The 16,876-nt window shown below is 56.5% G+C and overlaps 1 protein-coding gene across 1 annotated transcript; it reads right to left on the bottom strand.

Moving 5' to 3' along the window:
- Nucleotides 1-259: 259 nt before the first annotated feature.
- DLK1 (delta like non-canonical Notch ligand 1) lies at nt 260-8,523 on the bottom strand. Its single transcript, XM_004055696.4, has 5 exons — nt 8,237-8,523; nt 6,910-6,973; nt 6,298-6,428; nt 3,188-3,329; nt 260-1,229 (listed from the first exon to the last, which is right to left on the bottom strand). Exons 1-5 carry the CDS (start codon nt 8,301-8,303, stop codon nt 482-484), a joined length of 1,152 nt encoding a protein of 383 aa, XP_004055744.1. The 5' UTR covers nt 8,304-8,523; the 3' UTR covers nt 260-481.
- Between the last annotated feature and the right edge of the window lie 8,353 nt (nt 8,524-16,876).

Genomic DNA, 16,876 nt, shown 5'->3' with positions numbered 1-16,876 from the left:
TAGCGATGTTGAGCTGGATGTGAGTGCGAGTCGGATGTGGTGTGTGAGAATTAACGAACGAAAGCAATCGTAGCTCTTTGCACAGTGGGTGGTCATGTACAGCACTCGTAACGGTTTCACGAGGACCCTGTGGCCGAGACCCCCAGGGTAGGGGCGTCGGCACTGAGCCCTGGTTCTGTTGCCTTGTTTTTTTTTGGTCTTTTTTGAAATTTCATTTGAGTTTAGATTTTAGAATAACATACTTATTTCTCTTACTCATTTAAAGATGAAATTCTTATTATTATTCTGTATCATGCATTAAGAGAAAGAGGATTGTTTTAGCATTGCGTTTGTCACACAGCAGCACAAAGACAATATATGTAAGCGTAGCGTTCACCAGATTTGACACGAGAGATAGCGAACACCACAAAGATTAGGACAGACCGCGTATAGTAAGCTCTGTGGAACTCCAAGAATCTAGGGGGGGCTGTGGGAACGCTGCTTAGATCTCCTCGTCGCCGGCCTCCTTGCTGAAGGTGGTCATGCCGATCTTCTCGGGGAAGATGATGTTGACGGCCAGGTCCTCCCCGCTGTTGTACTGAAGCAGCAGGTTCTTCTTCTTCCGCAGCATGTGGTTGTAGCGCAGGTTGGACACCCAGGTCTCGCACTTGTTGAGGAAGACGATACCCACAGTGCCCAGCACCACCAGGCTGGTGAGCACGCCCAGGATGGTGAAGCAGATGGCCTGGCCCTCGGTGAGGAGAGGGGTTTTCTTGTTGAGCTCTTTCATGGACACCTTCAGGATGCGGTGCTCGGGCTGCTGCACCGGCAGCTCGTGCACCCCAGGGGTCAGGCGGTAGGCCAGCCCGTAGCCGCTGGGCAGACGGGTGACCTGCTGGGGGCTCAGCGCGCGCTTCTTGACACAGGTGAGACCTGTGAACTCGGGCTTGCACAGACACTCGTAGCTCACCTGGGTGTGCTGCAGGCAGGTGCCCCCGTTCTGGCACGGGCTGCTGGCGCAGTTGGTCACCGGGCGGCTGCAGGTCTTGTCGATGAAGCCGGCTGGGCACCGGCAGCGGAAGTCGCCCCCGATGTCAGTGCAGACGCCGTCGTTCTCGCATGGGTTGGGGGTGCAGCTGTTGGCCACGATCTCGCAGAAATTGCCTGAGAAGCCAGGTGGGCACAGGCAGGAGGCATGGGAGGCCCAGCCCTCATCATCCACGCAGGTGCCTCCGTGCTGGCAGGGGGAGCTGCAACACAACGGGGACACAGTAAACGGCCTCAGGGGCTGGGCTACAACAGCGCTGCAGGGCACGGGGCTCAGGGCAGAAGGTCCCTGGCCTGACTAAGGGGCAGGTGCTTAAAACACATCAGGTGAATGAGGGAGTGAGGGAGGGAACGCCAGCCAGGGAGGCACAGAGAGGTGCCCGGGGCCGTGACCCCTGTCTGCAAGAAGCTCACCAGTAGCTCTGGGGGTGGGTGGGTGGGTGCCCACCTCACCCCCATCTCGATGCTAACCTGGGACACACCCGACCTCCCATGCCAGGATGCCCACGTCCTCTCCCACCTCTTACTGCACCTCTCCAACCAGAGGACTGTTGGTTAGTCACTAGCCAACTGGGGAAACTGAGGCTAGGAGAGGAAAAGTCAGTGACAGCCCAGGACTGGAGCAAGCCCCCTTCCCTTAGCTCCATCCCTGGGCTGCTGGGGCAGAAGAACCAAGCAAGGGGCGCCCCTCACTCTATCCCGGGACCCGCTGTCGTCCTTCATGCCTATGTCCACTGTTGCCGCCCACCCTCATTATTATTATTATTATTATTAGCGGTGTGGATCCACAGGCTATTGTGCAGGAAGCGCTTGGGGACTCTCAAAGAGAAAGCAATACGAGGTCTGTCTATGGTGGCACAAGCCAGCGTCTGTGCCAGGCTGTTTAATAGTGGTCCATTCACCCAAGTGCAGCTTGCAAACCAAAGCTGTTTGCTCAAAGTGGAGTACAAGGAGCATTTAATGTAAGTGCTTTTAAACGAGCAAGCCCTTTGTCATCTGATAAATGCCAAAACTCCGGGGAAGAAGGGGCAATAAACACAAGAAATCAGCATTGCTGCTTCAGGGTGTGGGCTGCATGGGAGCTGGGCTCTGAAGGAATTTCAAGGGCCTTAGGCTCTATTTTGACACACTGGTTTAAGTCCATTCGCGAGAAAAGCAAAATATTTTAAAGGTCTCGCTCTGTTTTTCTCCTTCTTGCTAATAAGCAGAAATGGAGTTCAGTTTTCACCAGCCCCCACTCTGACCCCATCTGAAGACTGATCTTTGGAAGCCCCGTTAATGTCCGCTTACAGCTCTTACAGACTACTGGGGTCTCTGTGCCACCCTGCAGTGTCCGGTCAAGATAAGCTTATTTGCATGTCAGCTTCTGTTTCTTCAGAGGAAAGGGACACCCCTGCCCCCCAACTACAGGCCCAGGACTGGGTTCAAATTTGGATTCTTATATTCGGACCCTGCCTCTGTCAAGATCTCCCTTGGCTTCAGGCTAAGCCCCATCCAGCGGGGAGGGATGGCTCAGGGCTGCCAAAGAGATAATGGGTGGACAGAGGCTGAGCTGCTGGGAAGGATTGTTCAGGGAAGTCCAAGTGAAGACAGTGGCCACTCTGTCTGTTACATCCGCTGCCCAGGAGTCCCAAAGCCCCCTTCCCCACTGAGGATAGCCAACAGCTGGCCCACCTCCTCTCGTGCTGGCAGAAGCCCAATCTCTTCACCTCTCAGCCTGGCAACTCCCTCCACAGACATCCCAGAAAATCCAATTGCAGAGCCCACCAGTTCGCCAAAACCACCCCCTGAGATACAGCAAGTGGGTTTCACAAACAGCCTCAGCCCCGCGGAGCTCCAATCTTTTATTATGTTGCCTTTAGAAAATTATGCAGCTCCGAGTGTCAGTTCATCATTCCGATCGACTGTCACTCACACGCATCGGGACTTGAGAACATCAGGGGAATATGAAATCGCCTTCAGGATCATTTGAAAAAATTATGGCAATGACACATTCCCCCGTAAATACCCCCATCCAGGGCGGTCCCCTACGGGGCTGCCAGGATGAGCGCTTACTTCATCTTTTGTCAGACGACAGGTCCAACAGGGTTAGGCTGAAAGGGTCTTTAGTGGCTGCATGAAAAGCAGCATTCATTAGATCACACACAGGAAGGATATTTACCCGTTGATCACACAGGGCCCGTCCTTTTTCTGGCAGTCCTTTCCCGAGTACCCGGGGGCACAGGAGCATTCATAGAGGCCATCGTCCAGGCTCACGCAGGTCCCGTTGTTGGCACAGGGGGTCGAGGAGCAGGCCCGAACATCTGCGGGGTGACGGAGAAGACGAGAACTTAGCTTCCTCTCCATACACAAGCGTGATGCAGACCCCAGTGGGCTTTAAAATGGCTCTATGGCCACCAAGTGGGGTCTGGAGTAAGAGGGTTTAGGGAGCCCCCTCAAAAAAACCCATGAAGTGAGTAAGCTGAGGCTCAGGAAGCTGAAGGGGTTTCCTTGCCTAAGGTCACAGATCAGAAAGTCGTGGCCACTGATATTCAAGCCAGGATAGCTGTTCCCTTTGCCTGGCACCAGGTCACCCCATATCCAGCAACATGTCCGTGACGTTCACTGTGGACATCATGCCCCTCCCTGCAACAGCGTGCCTAGCTGAGATTCCCTAAGGCCTGTCTCCACCAGACAAGACTGCACCTCCACCCTCTCCTGTTAGGGGAGGGGTCCTGGCCAGCTGGGGGATGAATACAGCCCAACCCTCAGAAAAACCACCAGCTCTTCATACTTTTCCATCAAAGAGGGGCAGTGGGGGGATGGAGATGTAACGACCCCCCTCAGTCAGGAATCAAGAAACCTGTTAACCCCAGCACTACCACGTGTCCCTGTGGTCTCTCTTTCTGCACTCAGGCTCTGAACTCAAGGGGTCCCTGGTAAAAAGGCTTCATCTTTTAAAGCCAGGGAAATTAGAACTATTGAGCGCTGTCCTATCAGCACAGGTTTCCATGAGCACTGGTATATTCCCACCATCTTCTAACACCTTCCATCATGCACACTTCATTATTCAGGTTCAGCAAGCCAGGGACGAGCTGAACACAAGGGCCTGAGTCAGGGGCTCTCTGACGATGGAGACCCCAGCTCCCCAGTGGGGCCAGGAAGGGACCCCTGTCCTGCCCTGTATCCAGCCTGCTGCCATGTGGCAGCAGAGTTCAGCTCCTCCCCATTCTGGGCCTCAGTTTCCCTACTTATAAAAAGAGGGTCTTTCCCTGGCCAATCTCTGAGGGACTCTTCAGCTTTGATTTTCTATAATTTGAGCTGCTGCACCTGCCAAACAGAAAGCCAGGGCCAGTGAGAGACACAGCAAGCTAAGGCAGGCTGGTGGGGGTGGGGGGGAAATCCCCCGTGCTGAGGCCACACATGTGCGTATTTCTTCCCCCTCTCAGAGAGACCCACACCTTCGTGGAGGGGAGATTGCAATCAATCAAGGAGGAAGAGCCTGAATGCTGCGTTGATGGACTACCCTGTGGTGTTCCATGGAAGCCCGGCTTGGTGCAAGGACACATAAAGAGGATTTATCTTTACGGGACAGCACCGGCAAGGCATTAGCACGTGGCGCCTCCGCGTCAGGCTCCTTATTCTCTGCACCCGACTCTCCTGTCACTCAGAATCTTAAATTTAAGCTAAAAAGCTGGCGACCACCCCCAGCTTGTCCCTGCAGCTCTCCCTGCTACGCCAATCCTGGATCAGCCCTCCTGAGCCTCCAACCCCAAGACGGGTGAATTAAGCTGCTCTGAGGAGAAGGCTGCTTGGGGGTCTCTGCCAGGACAGCAGCTGTGGCCACGACAGCCTCAAAGATGGGCAAAAAGGGAGAGGGAGGGCTATGTCTTCTCTGGGACCCTAGACTGTCCGGCCATCCCCAAGCTGGCTGCCTTTGTCAACTTGGTGGGGAGGGGATATACCAAGGGCCCATGAGAAGGGAGGCATTTGTCTGGAAAATTTCAGCAAGGGTGTACTGCATTTAGATACCAAAAAGATGGGCTCCAAGCTAAAAGCCTAACCCTGATCCCAAATGGTGGCTTTGCTGGAATCCCCCAGATCCCCAAACGACTCAGAGCTGCTGCCGCTGCTTCTGTGAGGGGCAGCAGAGATGCTGGCCAAAGCATGAGTCAGCTGCGGGTAAACCTTGCACCATATTTGGGGGGCTGGAATTAAGGACCAGAGACAATTTGGGGTGGGAGGGAGCTCAGCTTCAGAACCACGGCTGCCCTGGCTGTACAGGGCAGGGGCCACAACAAAATGCTCTTAGGTGTTCCTTAAGGAAGGATGTTAGATGCAATGGAAGATAAAAATTAACTCTCTTTCTGGGGCTGGGGGAAAGGGTTGTAGCTGGCTTTTCGCCCAACTTCTTTCATATTCCTTAGCAGACACTTGTGCTTCTCTGATCCTCAGTTTCCCTATCTGTACCGTCTTTACTAATGTTGGGGACTGAGGGACAGGGGCCCTGAGGGCAGGCTGCTACGCAGCTGGGAGTTTTTTTGTGGACTTCAGTTTGCTCGAACGTTAGGGCGGGTTTTGCCAAATGAAAATGGGCTTAGACGAACATTTCGCAGCCTGAAAATGCAGTGACAGCCAACTCTCAATTGCTTGGGGTAATGGAGGCAAAGATTGCATAAATTAATGAAATCAACAGATAACACCCATCTTCACTTTAACCCTTTCTCAGCTTTTCCCAACTGCAGCCTCCCCCTATACCTGACCCACTCAGTCCAGGCCCCCCAGCCCTGTCCTCCTGGCCCTGACTCAGCACCTGCCCCTCAACCACTGAGCGGTGCTGGCCACCCCCCACCCCATTTGTTTGTTTGCAGCCTCTTTACAGTCTTGCGTGTGCTTTTCTAGGGAGTCTTAGCTCCGAGATCCCCAGAGCCCTGTCCATCACTGGGCTTCCATGACCTGGACAGGCGGCCTGGGGTCTGTGGTCCCACCGGCCCAGCTGTATGTGTATTTTGTGACTCTTTATTCAACAGGCAGCTCCCTGGCCCCCACCCCATGTTCCCTCTAGGTGCTGGGTGCTGATGGCGCAGAGAAGAGCAAAATAAAGTCCCTACCTCTGAGGAGGCATTCGGTACCCGCAGGAAATTTATAAACAGATCTTTAGAATACAGGGCACGAAGTGTGCAGGAATGAGGAAGTGAGGAACACCAGCAACAGGAGACTGGGAGGAGGTGGCAGGGGCTAGGGCAGGCAGGTAAGGACGCAGGGCTGAGGTGAACAAAGGCGAGTGCCAACCTCTATCACAGAGTTCCCCGTCCCAGCCGTCGGTGCAAATGCACTGCCCGGGTTCTTCACAGAGTCCGTGAAGGCAGCCGGGAGAGGTCACGCACTGGTCACAAAGGGGACCCTGCCAGCCAGGCTGGCACCTGCAATGGGTGGGAGAGAAAGGTGGGGACATATGAAGAGGGCAGGGGTAGAGAGGCAGCTCAGGCTACTTTCTGTGGAACCAAGGACCCTTGGGCGTCTTTGCACAGTGGCAGCCGGTGGTCCTGGGAAGTAAACACCAGCCACCTGAATGGGAAAACTTAAAGAGAAAACATGCCAAGCTGAGGGGGCCAACTTGGAGGGGCCCCGAGATCCCGGGGGAGTGCTGAGTTTTGCCGCAGTGGCCTGCAGTGGTCCCACCTGTCCCCCCCCACCTCTGAGAAAGCAGACAAGAACTGTGGCTGCCCCCCCCGCCGCCCCCACCCTCATCTCCCCCGCTCGCCCCACCAGTTTTCTGCAGGGGCCCGGAAGCTGTTTGCTGCAGCGTAGTGGCCAAGCCCCCTATTTTTTCTGTCTGACTTCACGACTCCCCAGGCTTCTGCGTGGCCCCCACAAGCTGCCTCTGAGGAGCCACTCTATTACCTGCAAACATTGTCATCCTCGCAGAATCCATTTTGGGGGTTGCAGGCCGGGAAGCATTCAGCCCCTGAGGTACAAGAAAGGTTATACAATTCACCCCACCAGGCCCCAGGCCAAGGCCAAGGCTGTCTTCGCCCACACAGCCCACCACTGCCCTCGAGGGCACCAACAGCCCTCTTGGGTCCTACCAGCCTGGCACACAGTAGGCACTTCCTATCCGAGCATGGATGGGGCTCAGTGCACTCAGGAAAAACATCTCTGCCACGTTCCCAGCAATGAAATGACCACAGTACACTCTCCCTAGTTCTTAGGAGCAGGAGAAACACCTTCTCCCCGGACTCCCAAAAGCAAATACGACACCTCAAGTCCTCCTAACAGCGGGGACGGGGACCGTGGAGGGAAATATGTTGAGCCCTGGGCATGCAGCCTGACCGTCACTTTTGCAACCTGAGCTGAAAAGGGGAGCAGATTTTGAGGTGTTCAGCTCCGGGAAAGCCCAGACAGGTTCACCTGGTGGGCGCCCCAGTAAGGCGTCTGCATTCTTTTTAAGGTTCATCCCTATTAAGCCGGGCACCCAGGTCAAATCTTCCCTCTTTCCCCTACCCCAGACTCTTCGCATTAAAAAAAAAACGATGACGACACAGGGTTTTGCTTAGCGGGCTGAGGTTGCAACAACACTGCTTAGAGATTCTGACACTTTAACAGGCACCTACTGTGTGCATTTACTCAACCAGCTCCCCAGCTTTCTAGAAAGCCCCCTTACAACCACCGGCGCAATGAGTGGGGGGGCGCTGCAGGAAGGGGGCAACTCTCTCGCTGTCAGAGACAGATGGCCGCTGCAGACAGAAGTGTCGCAGCCCCTCACCTACAGAAACGCGCCACGCAGGAAGGGCTCAGGCTGGGCTTCTCTGGGAATTGGGGGCTAAGACGGCAAAGTCGCCCCCCACTCCCGCCCCGAGACCTGTTCCAGAACGCTCACACAGGGACACCCCAAAGTTGCACCCCAGAGTATTTTCATAGAAGACTCCACAACAGCACCTCATTTTTCCATACCTCCTTGCTCAGCGCACCGACACCCCTCTGGCGCCACTTCTGCAGGGCGGGAAGGGGCTGGGGGTCTCACACATCCCCTGCGCCCTGGGACCCCTGGGACGGGCCTTGGCATGCGAGCGTGGTGGGTAGGGCGAGACAGGCACAGCGCGGGGCTTAGGGCTAGGCGGGACGGGCGGAGTTGGGGCTCACGAGACGGGGCGTGCGGGGCACCGGGCGGCCGGCGGGGCGTCGCAGGCTTCCCCAGAGGGGGCGCGAGCCGGGCCGCCGTGGGACTCACCATAGGTGCTGTGGCCGAAAGCCAGCAGGAGCAAGAGGACGCGCAGGAGGGCTTCGGTCGCGGTCATCTCTGGGCGGCCGGGGTCGCGGTCCCGGGAGCGGTGCGGGCGCGGGTCCGGCTCCTGGCGCCGCACTGGGCTTCTGGTTGCGGACGCGAAAGGGGGCGCGGGCGCGCAGCGAGGGGAAAGCCAGGGCTGCACCGGGCTGCGCGCTGCGCTCTCCACCGCCGCTGCCGGGGAGCTGCCGCCGCCGCCGCGCGCGCCGCCCTTTTCGTACCGCCTCCCCCCCCGCGGCCCCCGCCCCCCGCCCCCGCCTCCGTGCGCACGGGGCCGGCGCCGGCCAGTCCCTGTGACCCCCTCCCCTCGCAGGGCCGCCCCCGACCACTGCGGCGTCCCGGAAGCCCGCTCGCGCACACGGGTGCACTCTTGGCTAGACGGGCACAGGTATCCCGCGAGCGTTTGGCACACGTTCCCTCACACAGTACAGCACGCGGCCGCCGCGCACATACAGGCCTGCCTAGGACAAGTCGCAGGAATCGAACCTGGGCCGCAGACCTCCCCGGAGAGCACAAATCCGCACGCAGGAACACCGAAACACTTATCGCTGACGTCCAGGGCACACGTGCAATGGTTAGATACCCAGGAAAACACAAAGGCGCACTATGAAGATGTGAACTAAGCACATAATTACACACGCACACAGAAAAACCCCCAGGAAAAGCTCGACGCCCCCTGTACCCCTGGCCATGAAGACGCAGAAAAATGCAGTTGCCCCGTGGCAACCCACACCCCGCAACGGAAACGCACACGGCAACTCAAACACACTGTAGCCCAGACGCCGTATAGACACAGTCCTAGGTGGCAGAGGGTCAAGCGGACCTGCGGTTACCCAACCATGGGCATCCTCCCCCATGTGCCGACCCCCTGCACACAGACGCTTACGCAGAGCCACCTGCACACCCAAACACGCAAACACACGTATAAACAGACGGACACCCGTGCCCGCATTCAGTCACACCCACCCCCGCACACACAGCATCTCAGTCAGGGCCTTAGCCGCGCTGAAACACAAATGCACCGACTCTTACGCACACGTGTACGCACAGCCACGCACCTGATACCCACAAGCACACATACCCAGCTGACTCGTGGTCACACACACTGACAAAAACATATACGCAGTCCCCACACACACACGATCGTATCTGTCTTTGTCCACAGTGGCATGCGTGGGCAGCCTCACCAATGTGCTCTCACATACACACAATAGCACTCCAGGCACTCGGCACGTATTCCAGACTCACTGGGAGACCTTCTCTGAGGGGTCGCCCGCCGGAGAGGTGGAGGTAGAGGATGCTGATTGCCAGAGACCCTCTTCCTCTGCAGAGCTCCCAGGGAGAGGGAGTGCTCCTCAGGCACCCCTCCTCCCCATTGCCCCCGGCTTAGGCTTAGAGCCCTGCTGGAGAGGAAAGCTCTGCACCCCTGCACCCAGTCTGGATGGGGGAGGCTCAGAAAGATAGGGAGGGAGAGGGGTAGGAGGGGATTAAAGATATTTCACCTCCTGGGGGAAGGGTCCCAGGCGTCCCAATCTTTGGGTGGGTCGTTTAGGATACTTAATTTGCATATATTAATTTGCATACATATCCTAGATGCAGGGAGTGGGTGCCCACCCAGCTCGCGGCCTCCCCTTCCTCGCAGTGCTGCAGGGAGGTGTGATCTCACCACTGTGAACCTGGAGGCTGGAAGCTTTGACCTCCTGGCCCTCTAGTCCAGCCCTGGCAGGTCTGAGCGCAGATTTCCCATCTTAGCCATAGATGTGGGAAGGCAGGCCCATGGGCATCCCCAGGCCCACCACCCCTAAGTCAGTGCTCCAGTAAGGCACTCGGGATGGGTACAGGGATGGACAGAGACCAGAGCTGCTCTGGGCTGGCTCCAAGGAGGCTGGAGGGAAACTCCCAGCCCCTGGTGGAAGGTATCCCTTCCCTGATGTTATCTGCAGAATGCCCAGATAGGTAGAGGCTGCTGGGAACGGCTTTGGGGACAGGCTGTAGGGAGTAGTTGGGGTGCCCACTGTGTGCCTGCCACATGACCTTGCATTCCTGTGACCCTACTCTCTTCCGTGGACTCTTTCCTCAAGTCAAGAAACCAACTTCAGTGATGGAAGGTCCTTTGCCCAAGGCCCTTGGCCTAGAACGAGAGTGTCTGGCTGACAGGCCCAACCCTCCAAAATTATCCCAACAGCAGGCAGACCTGGAAGAGCTGAGTTCTCAGCCAGAAGCCAAGGAGGGGCAGAGGATCTCAGGGCTGGGTAGCCCTGGGGCAAGGGCCTCCCAAGCTCTTGCCAAAGTCCCGCAGAGAGGAGAATCCCTGGACAGCATGGATCACTTAGGGGGCCCCAGTGTCCCCACCCCCACACGCACCTAGACTCCTCCCTTCCCCATCCAGGTTCTTCCCCCTCCCCACCCCCGCCCCCAGCCCCACCACAGCCCTCCCCAGTTTAGGAAAGGGAGGGAGGCCAGAGGAGGGTATTCTCGCCCAAGGGAGTCTGTCAAAATGTCGCAGGCTTACGCTGAAAGGGCACTGCCTTGGCTTGGGGGGCACCTGCTCTCTAATCCTATCTCCATTTCGTGCCCACCAAGGGCCCTGGGCCCTGGGCCAGTCTCTTCCATCTGTGAGCCCTGTTTCTTAGCCCATAAACAGGGATGTCCCACCTGTCTCTGAAAGGAACTCCGGTTTTTGTAAGCAGAAAAGCACTGTGCTGACAGGGCCTGGTCACAACCCCTTCCAGCCATTCCTCCAACAGCTGCACCCCAGAGCCCTTGCCCCCGCCAGCTAGAGGATCTCCAAGGCGGGCACCCAGGCTCCACTGGACCCGGGCCCTCTTCAAGAGCCCCCTGCAGGGACACTTGAGGGATGGGAGGGGACTTTCTTGTCTCACAGGACCTACAAGCCAGGAAGATTTCTGTTGGCTTGCTCTAATCTTAATAAAGCGTTTGTAAATTCAGGAGGCCGGAGCTTTCTTTTCAGCAAGCAGACACTGAGAAAGGGTAGCTTAGGAGCGGTGGGGAGGGGAGGTTGGTGACTGTCACAGACTTTAAGTCTGCACAGAAGGCGCGAAAATGCCAATGTAGTCCCTTGGGGAGAAGCGGTACAGTCTGCCGTTTGCAAGCAAACCCTGGGGGCTGCGGAACGGCAGTCTGGAGGAGCTGGACGCCCCCTCCTCTATCTGCGTATCCCTCCCCTCCTCCCCCCTCCTCTTCTCTCGAGAGTCATGCTCCGTGTACAGGCCCCCGGGATTACAGAGATGAGGCCAGCAGCCCGCAGGTCCTCATAGCATGGCGTGGCAGGCGATCTACACAGGTTGCAGGGACTGGACCTGCCAACTCTGGGGCCAGATCGAGATGCATGAGCTGGAAATCCCTCCCTGTAGCCAAGCCGAAGGCTCTGCCTATGGCCCCACACCCCGCAGGCAAGAGCCAAAAGCAAGGGGAACCTGTCCGGAGGCAGTGTTGCTGGGCTTTGCCGGGGCAGCAGAGGAGCTGGTGATGAGCAAAAGTTTTCCGAGGGAAGGAAAGAAGTGTTGTCTCCAGCCCTTTTTCCTCACCGCTCCTCTGCTCTCCCCTCCTGTCTGCTCCCCCTCCTCCTTTTCTAAACACTAACTCCTCCTCCAGCCAGCCCCAGACCACTTCGCCCCTGATTAAAGGCAGAAACACTGATCAGGGCAGCTCAGCTGGGTGGAGCTAGAGGGGCCTCTGAGACTCACTAGTCCTGGGCACCAGCGGGGATGGGAGGGCAAGAGCAGGGGTGGCCGGCGAGGGGGCTTCACCCCACCTTCACGTTCTGCTCTGCACACCACCCCCACAGCCTCGGTGGGGATCTCCATGCCTTGAGGCTTTGCTTCTGCCTAGACTAGGTTTGTTTGTTTGTTTGTTTTTGCCGGGGTGGGGGGATCTGAGCCCCCACTGATCCAGTCCTAGTGGGCATCCTACAGACAAGAGATGCCTTTGTCCCCTGTCCCCACACCCAACGTTCTCCATCCTCCTTCCAAGAGAGAAGGAGGGTGGGCTCCCCCAGATCTGCCTGCTCTTCCTCCCCAAGGGACTGACCAAGGTGAGGACCAGTGCCCAGAGACTCAGGTGGCCTAGTTAGAGTCCTAGAACCGGAACATCCAGGAGACAGCTGGGCAGGAGGCTCCCCCGCCAAGAAGCCACCATGCCCGGGTTGAGGGCTTACAGGCAAGCAGGCATTGCCCTTTCTGCATCTCCCTCACTTCTCCCTCGGATTTAGACTCTAATTTAACCCTGTCTCATCAGAGCCTCCTCACGGCCTGGGCTAGGTGGGGACTGCCCAGAGTCCACTGGGCAGTGGATGAGCACACTGAGGCTGGGGGACCCCAAGAGAGGTGCATGGCTAACCAGTGGCAGAGCTGGAATTTGAACCCGGGTCTACTCAAAATCCCAGTGCAAGGCTCTCTGCCCAGCCCAGCGGGGTGGTTAGAGTGCATGGAGCCTGGAGGAAAGTGGGCTCCCCCAGAAGCCTGCCCTCCCCTCTTTGGGTGGGAGGGGGAAGCTTCACAACCTAGGAGGCTGTGAGGGTTTCATGCAAACACCAAGGAGACACGCAGCTGCCACCTTTCGGAGTATTTTTCTAAACCTAAAGCTCATCTTTGGAGACAAATTCTCTTTTCTTCTACTGAGGAGAGGGGACCTGGGGGCAGAGGGTGGAGGGAAATGAAAGACATACCCTGGTACACTTTCCAGAACATGAAGGTTTGGTTTCAAGTTTAATCAGAGAAAAGGTCTTCAGTGTGAAGTGGCATCGTGCTCAGCCAAGCTGGGAGTACGGCTGCAGAGGGACACATGCTGAGCCTGGCCTTGTGCTCGCGGCCTGAAGAGGCGTATGACAGTTCCAGGCCCACTCCAGGGTTCTCCAGGGCGGCAGGGTGCTGTGGGTGGGGGCGCAGAGCCAGCCCGTATCCCCGAGTCCCCGAAACAGGCCTGCGTATCACTCCCCCAGGCCCCACAGCAAGCTTCTGGGAAGGAAAAATACCAGAGAGCTGGGGTGCAGAGGGGACTCATTGGTTTGGGTCTATATTTAGAGTTGGCTTCTGTGGGGTCTCACCTCTCCCCCAGACAGAACCAATTTCTTGTCATTGCTGATAGGATTTAAAAACAGACTTCTCGTTTCCTTCCTTGCCATTGGAATCAACAGGGATGTAAGTCCACAATGTAATTGTCCGCATCATCAATCACATGATCCTCTTACAGAGCACCACTGAGTCATGCTGTGCGTGGGGTGCTCCCAGGGGCTTGGAGGGGTTAATAACAACTCCCCACCCCACCCCAGAGCTTGTAGATAGACTCACTCCCACTCAGGAGGAAGGAAATCAGGGGCCGGAGGAAAAAGGAGCCTTTTCATCACTCAGCTTGTCCATGCAGGCTTTGGCCAAAAATGCAGGAATTCTTCGTTCATCAAAAATTCCCAGAAGTTAATTTTCCATAAAACAGAGGCTCACCTCTTTAAATGTAGCCTTTCATCTGCCTGGTATTGACTGAGCTCCTACTGGGTGCCAAGGCTCGGCGGGGTCCCTGGAGGGAGGGTGCAATGATGGATTTGAAGGTGGTTTCTCATCTCAGAGAGTTCAAGTGCGGACCCCGTGCTTAGACACCCTCTGAGATGCACGGTCGTGGATACTGGGACTGGCCACACATGGGAAGGGCGATCATGCATCTCTTAGAGGGTTAGTCCTCAGCTGTGTGTGCAGAGTACACAGAAGTTCTCCAGGAGGGTATGGGGAGGCCCTTCCAGGCAGAGAGAGCTGTACAGGCACAGATGTGTGAACGAGACATGAGTGTGTGTATGCACGCACATGAGATGGCAAGGAAGCATTGGCTGTTCTGTTAGTGAGGGCAAAGTTAGCATGGTGAAGAATGAGGCAGAATGTTGCAAAACTTTCAACATTTCGGACATAAATCTCTTAACTATTCTCCAACATTCTGCAGCCTCCTTTGCCCTGGCAAACAGTCCACGGAACAAGAAGCCCTCTTTTGTCATACCAGAGTCGACCTTCGCACATGTCATGCCCAGACTTGATGCTAAGTCTTGGGAATCAGGCTGGGCCACCCGACCCTTCCCATCCAGTGAGGCACCAGCCCCCACCACCTACCTCCCCAATAGGGCCCAGCTCGTGGAGACCTTCAGAGGCGCAGGCAACACGCCCTGTGATGACATATAAAGAGGATACTTCCTTTAGCCACAGAAGAAATCCTTTTCTCAAGCCTGGATCCCCTGGGGAGAGCCCTCATCCCAGCCCCTACTTAAGGGTTTGTGGGGTCACTGTGGCGGAATCATAACCTCACTGCGTGCTGCGCCTGCGAAAGGGAGGATGAGCGGCGCGGCACAGCCCTCCGCACCTGTTTGCAGGCAGCTCTGTCAAGTTTAGGGACGTGAAAACACATAGCTCTCGAGGAATTTAAGATGTTCCCGTACTATATTTATTCTTTTATTTGTAAGGAAGCATTAGCATTTTCATTCAATTATATTTTTTTAAAAAAAGATTTTGGTATCCTACTGTGTTCCAGGCGTTAGGGATTTCCTGCGAAGGAAGGCATTGCCCAGTCCCCAAGGAGGGGGCAGGCACAAGTGGGAGGTGAGAGGGACAGAGGTTTGTTCCTGTCTCACCTCCTCCTCCAAGGCCTTTCCCCCAATCCCATGCCTGCCAAGTCCCCTGGCTCCCACCCACTCACCCGCCCACCGAGGGTCCTGGCCCTCCCAGCCACCCTGGGCATCATCTCAGCCCTGAACACGTCTTCCTGCCTGGTGTTAATGGATTTTGCACGTGTGTCTGACCCCAGCAAGGCCAGATGCTTCTTGCTCAGCCAGGCACCCCGCAGCCAGAGGCCTGCGGCGCTGCCCTCGAGGTGTTTATGGATTAAGTGAATTAATGAATAAATGAATGAGGCACAAAGTGTTCTCTGAAGGTTACCATGGGCCCCTCGGAAAGATCCTGTGTCCTAGCAACTGTCCACGGCCTGGTGGCCCTCCCCAACCACCAGTCCTCTTGCCACCTCTGATCTCTGGGTTCCGGGGGGTTACTGACCCCCTTGGACTTGCAAACAGGAGAGCCCTCAGGGTTGCAGCGATGCTTCCACCTGGTTCTTTCCCCACCAGAGCCCTCAGTTCCTTCACTACGAATGTGGGGAGTAGCTGTGTCGAGACCATCTCCAGCACCCCCTGCTGCCACCTGCCCCTGCCCACCACCCGCAAGCACCTGGTTCCTCTGAGACGCTCTCCATGAGCCTGTTCCTATGGCAACACTGCACCTCCAGAGGCCCAAGCTGGCTGTCTGCAGCCAGGATCCAGCTAGGGACGGAGCGCAGGGGATGCCCAGTGTGAGTGGAACCCCATTCCCCTCACCCCCTCGCCTCCTCACCCCACCTGGGGTTGCTTAGTACCCAAATTCAAGTTTGCTCTGTTTGTAATGAGCCTTAGTTTGATCCCTGCCCAGGTGTGTGTGTTTCTCCTCCCCCTCTAGCAGTGGGGGCTCTCCTCTCAGCCAGAGAGCTGGATGCTGGAGCGCAGAGAGGCTGAGCAATTCTCCATGGGTCACAGAGCAAGGAATTGGCAGAGCAAGACTAGAATGTTGGGGAGTGGTGCCCAGGCGGGAGGACTATAAAAGTTAACCATAAAATGTCCTTTGAGGAACCCTCAGGTTCCTTCATTTAAATGGGTCTCTCCAAGGTCTGGCCAAAAAGCCCACAGACTGAAAACAGAAGAAACCGCGTCACAAGAATAGAGGTCCAGTTGGACCCCAGCGGGTGCTGTCACTTCACTGCTTCAGAGAATTTGGGGAAACAGCAGGACTGTCTCCTGGGCTGGTCACATCCTCTCCCCACCTTCATTTTCTCCTTCCTTCCTTCTCCCTGCACTGGATGCTGGTCTGCCAGTCCGCCTGCAGATGTGCACACTAAGGTCCAGCTCTCTCTACCTTCATCGCTCCAGAGCTGGGGCCGGGGTTAGAGCCCCACAGCCTCCCAGGTGTCCCCTCTGGAGGTCTCTCTGGAATGAGCATCTCCCATTTGTCCCCCTCAAACCTCCTCCAGGGCCTCCGCCACCCTGCAGTCGGCCCAGCGAGTGAGGGCTTAGACTCCTGGCTCCTGTAGCTTTGCCCTTTCTCTGTGCAAACAGGCCCCAATCTCCAGGGACTGTCACTCCCCAGTCGCTCTCCAGTCCATCTCCATAGCCCCATTCTTTTCACCACCACCCTGGTCCAAGCCTCTCTCCCTAATGGCTGTATCAACCCTGGGCCTACCTGTCTCCCCCATCCTCTCGGCTACAGGCCAGGGGTCAGAGGGAGGTTTCCTAGATGCACGACTATCCCGAGCAACCTGCTACTTAAACCCTTCGCAGAAGGAAAAGAGAGAGAAAGGGGGCAGGAAAGAAGGAAGGAAGGGGAGGGGAGAGGAAAGAAGAGCAGGGAAGGGTGCCTTCTCAAATTCACTTCAGCTCTCCCTGGCCTCCAAGCTCAGAATTAGGTGCACAGTAGGTTCTCATTAAGTATTCGTGGGATTGAATTGCACCGTCCTATCAAGGAATCGATAAGGAAGCATTTGGCCGAGATAGGGACATGGAGATCGGAAATG

This window comes from Gorilla gorilla, chromosome 15 (assembly GCF_029281585.2).
Source record: "Gorilla gorilla gorilla isolate KB3781 chromosome 15, NHGRI_mGorGor1-v2.1_pri, whole genome shotgun sequence".
Classification (NCBI taxonomy): domain Eukaryota; kingdom Metazoa; phylum Chordata; class Mammalia; order Primates; family Hominidae; genus Gorilla; species Gorilla gorilla.
Note: the sequence above shows the minus strand (reverse complement) of the source record. Positions and strands in the feature narration are given on the sequence as shown.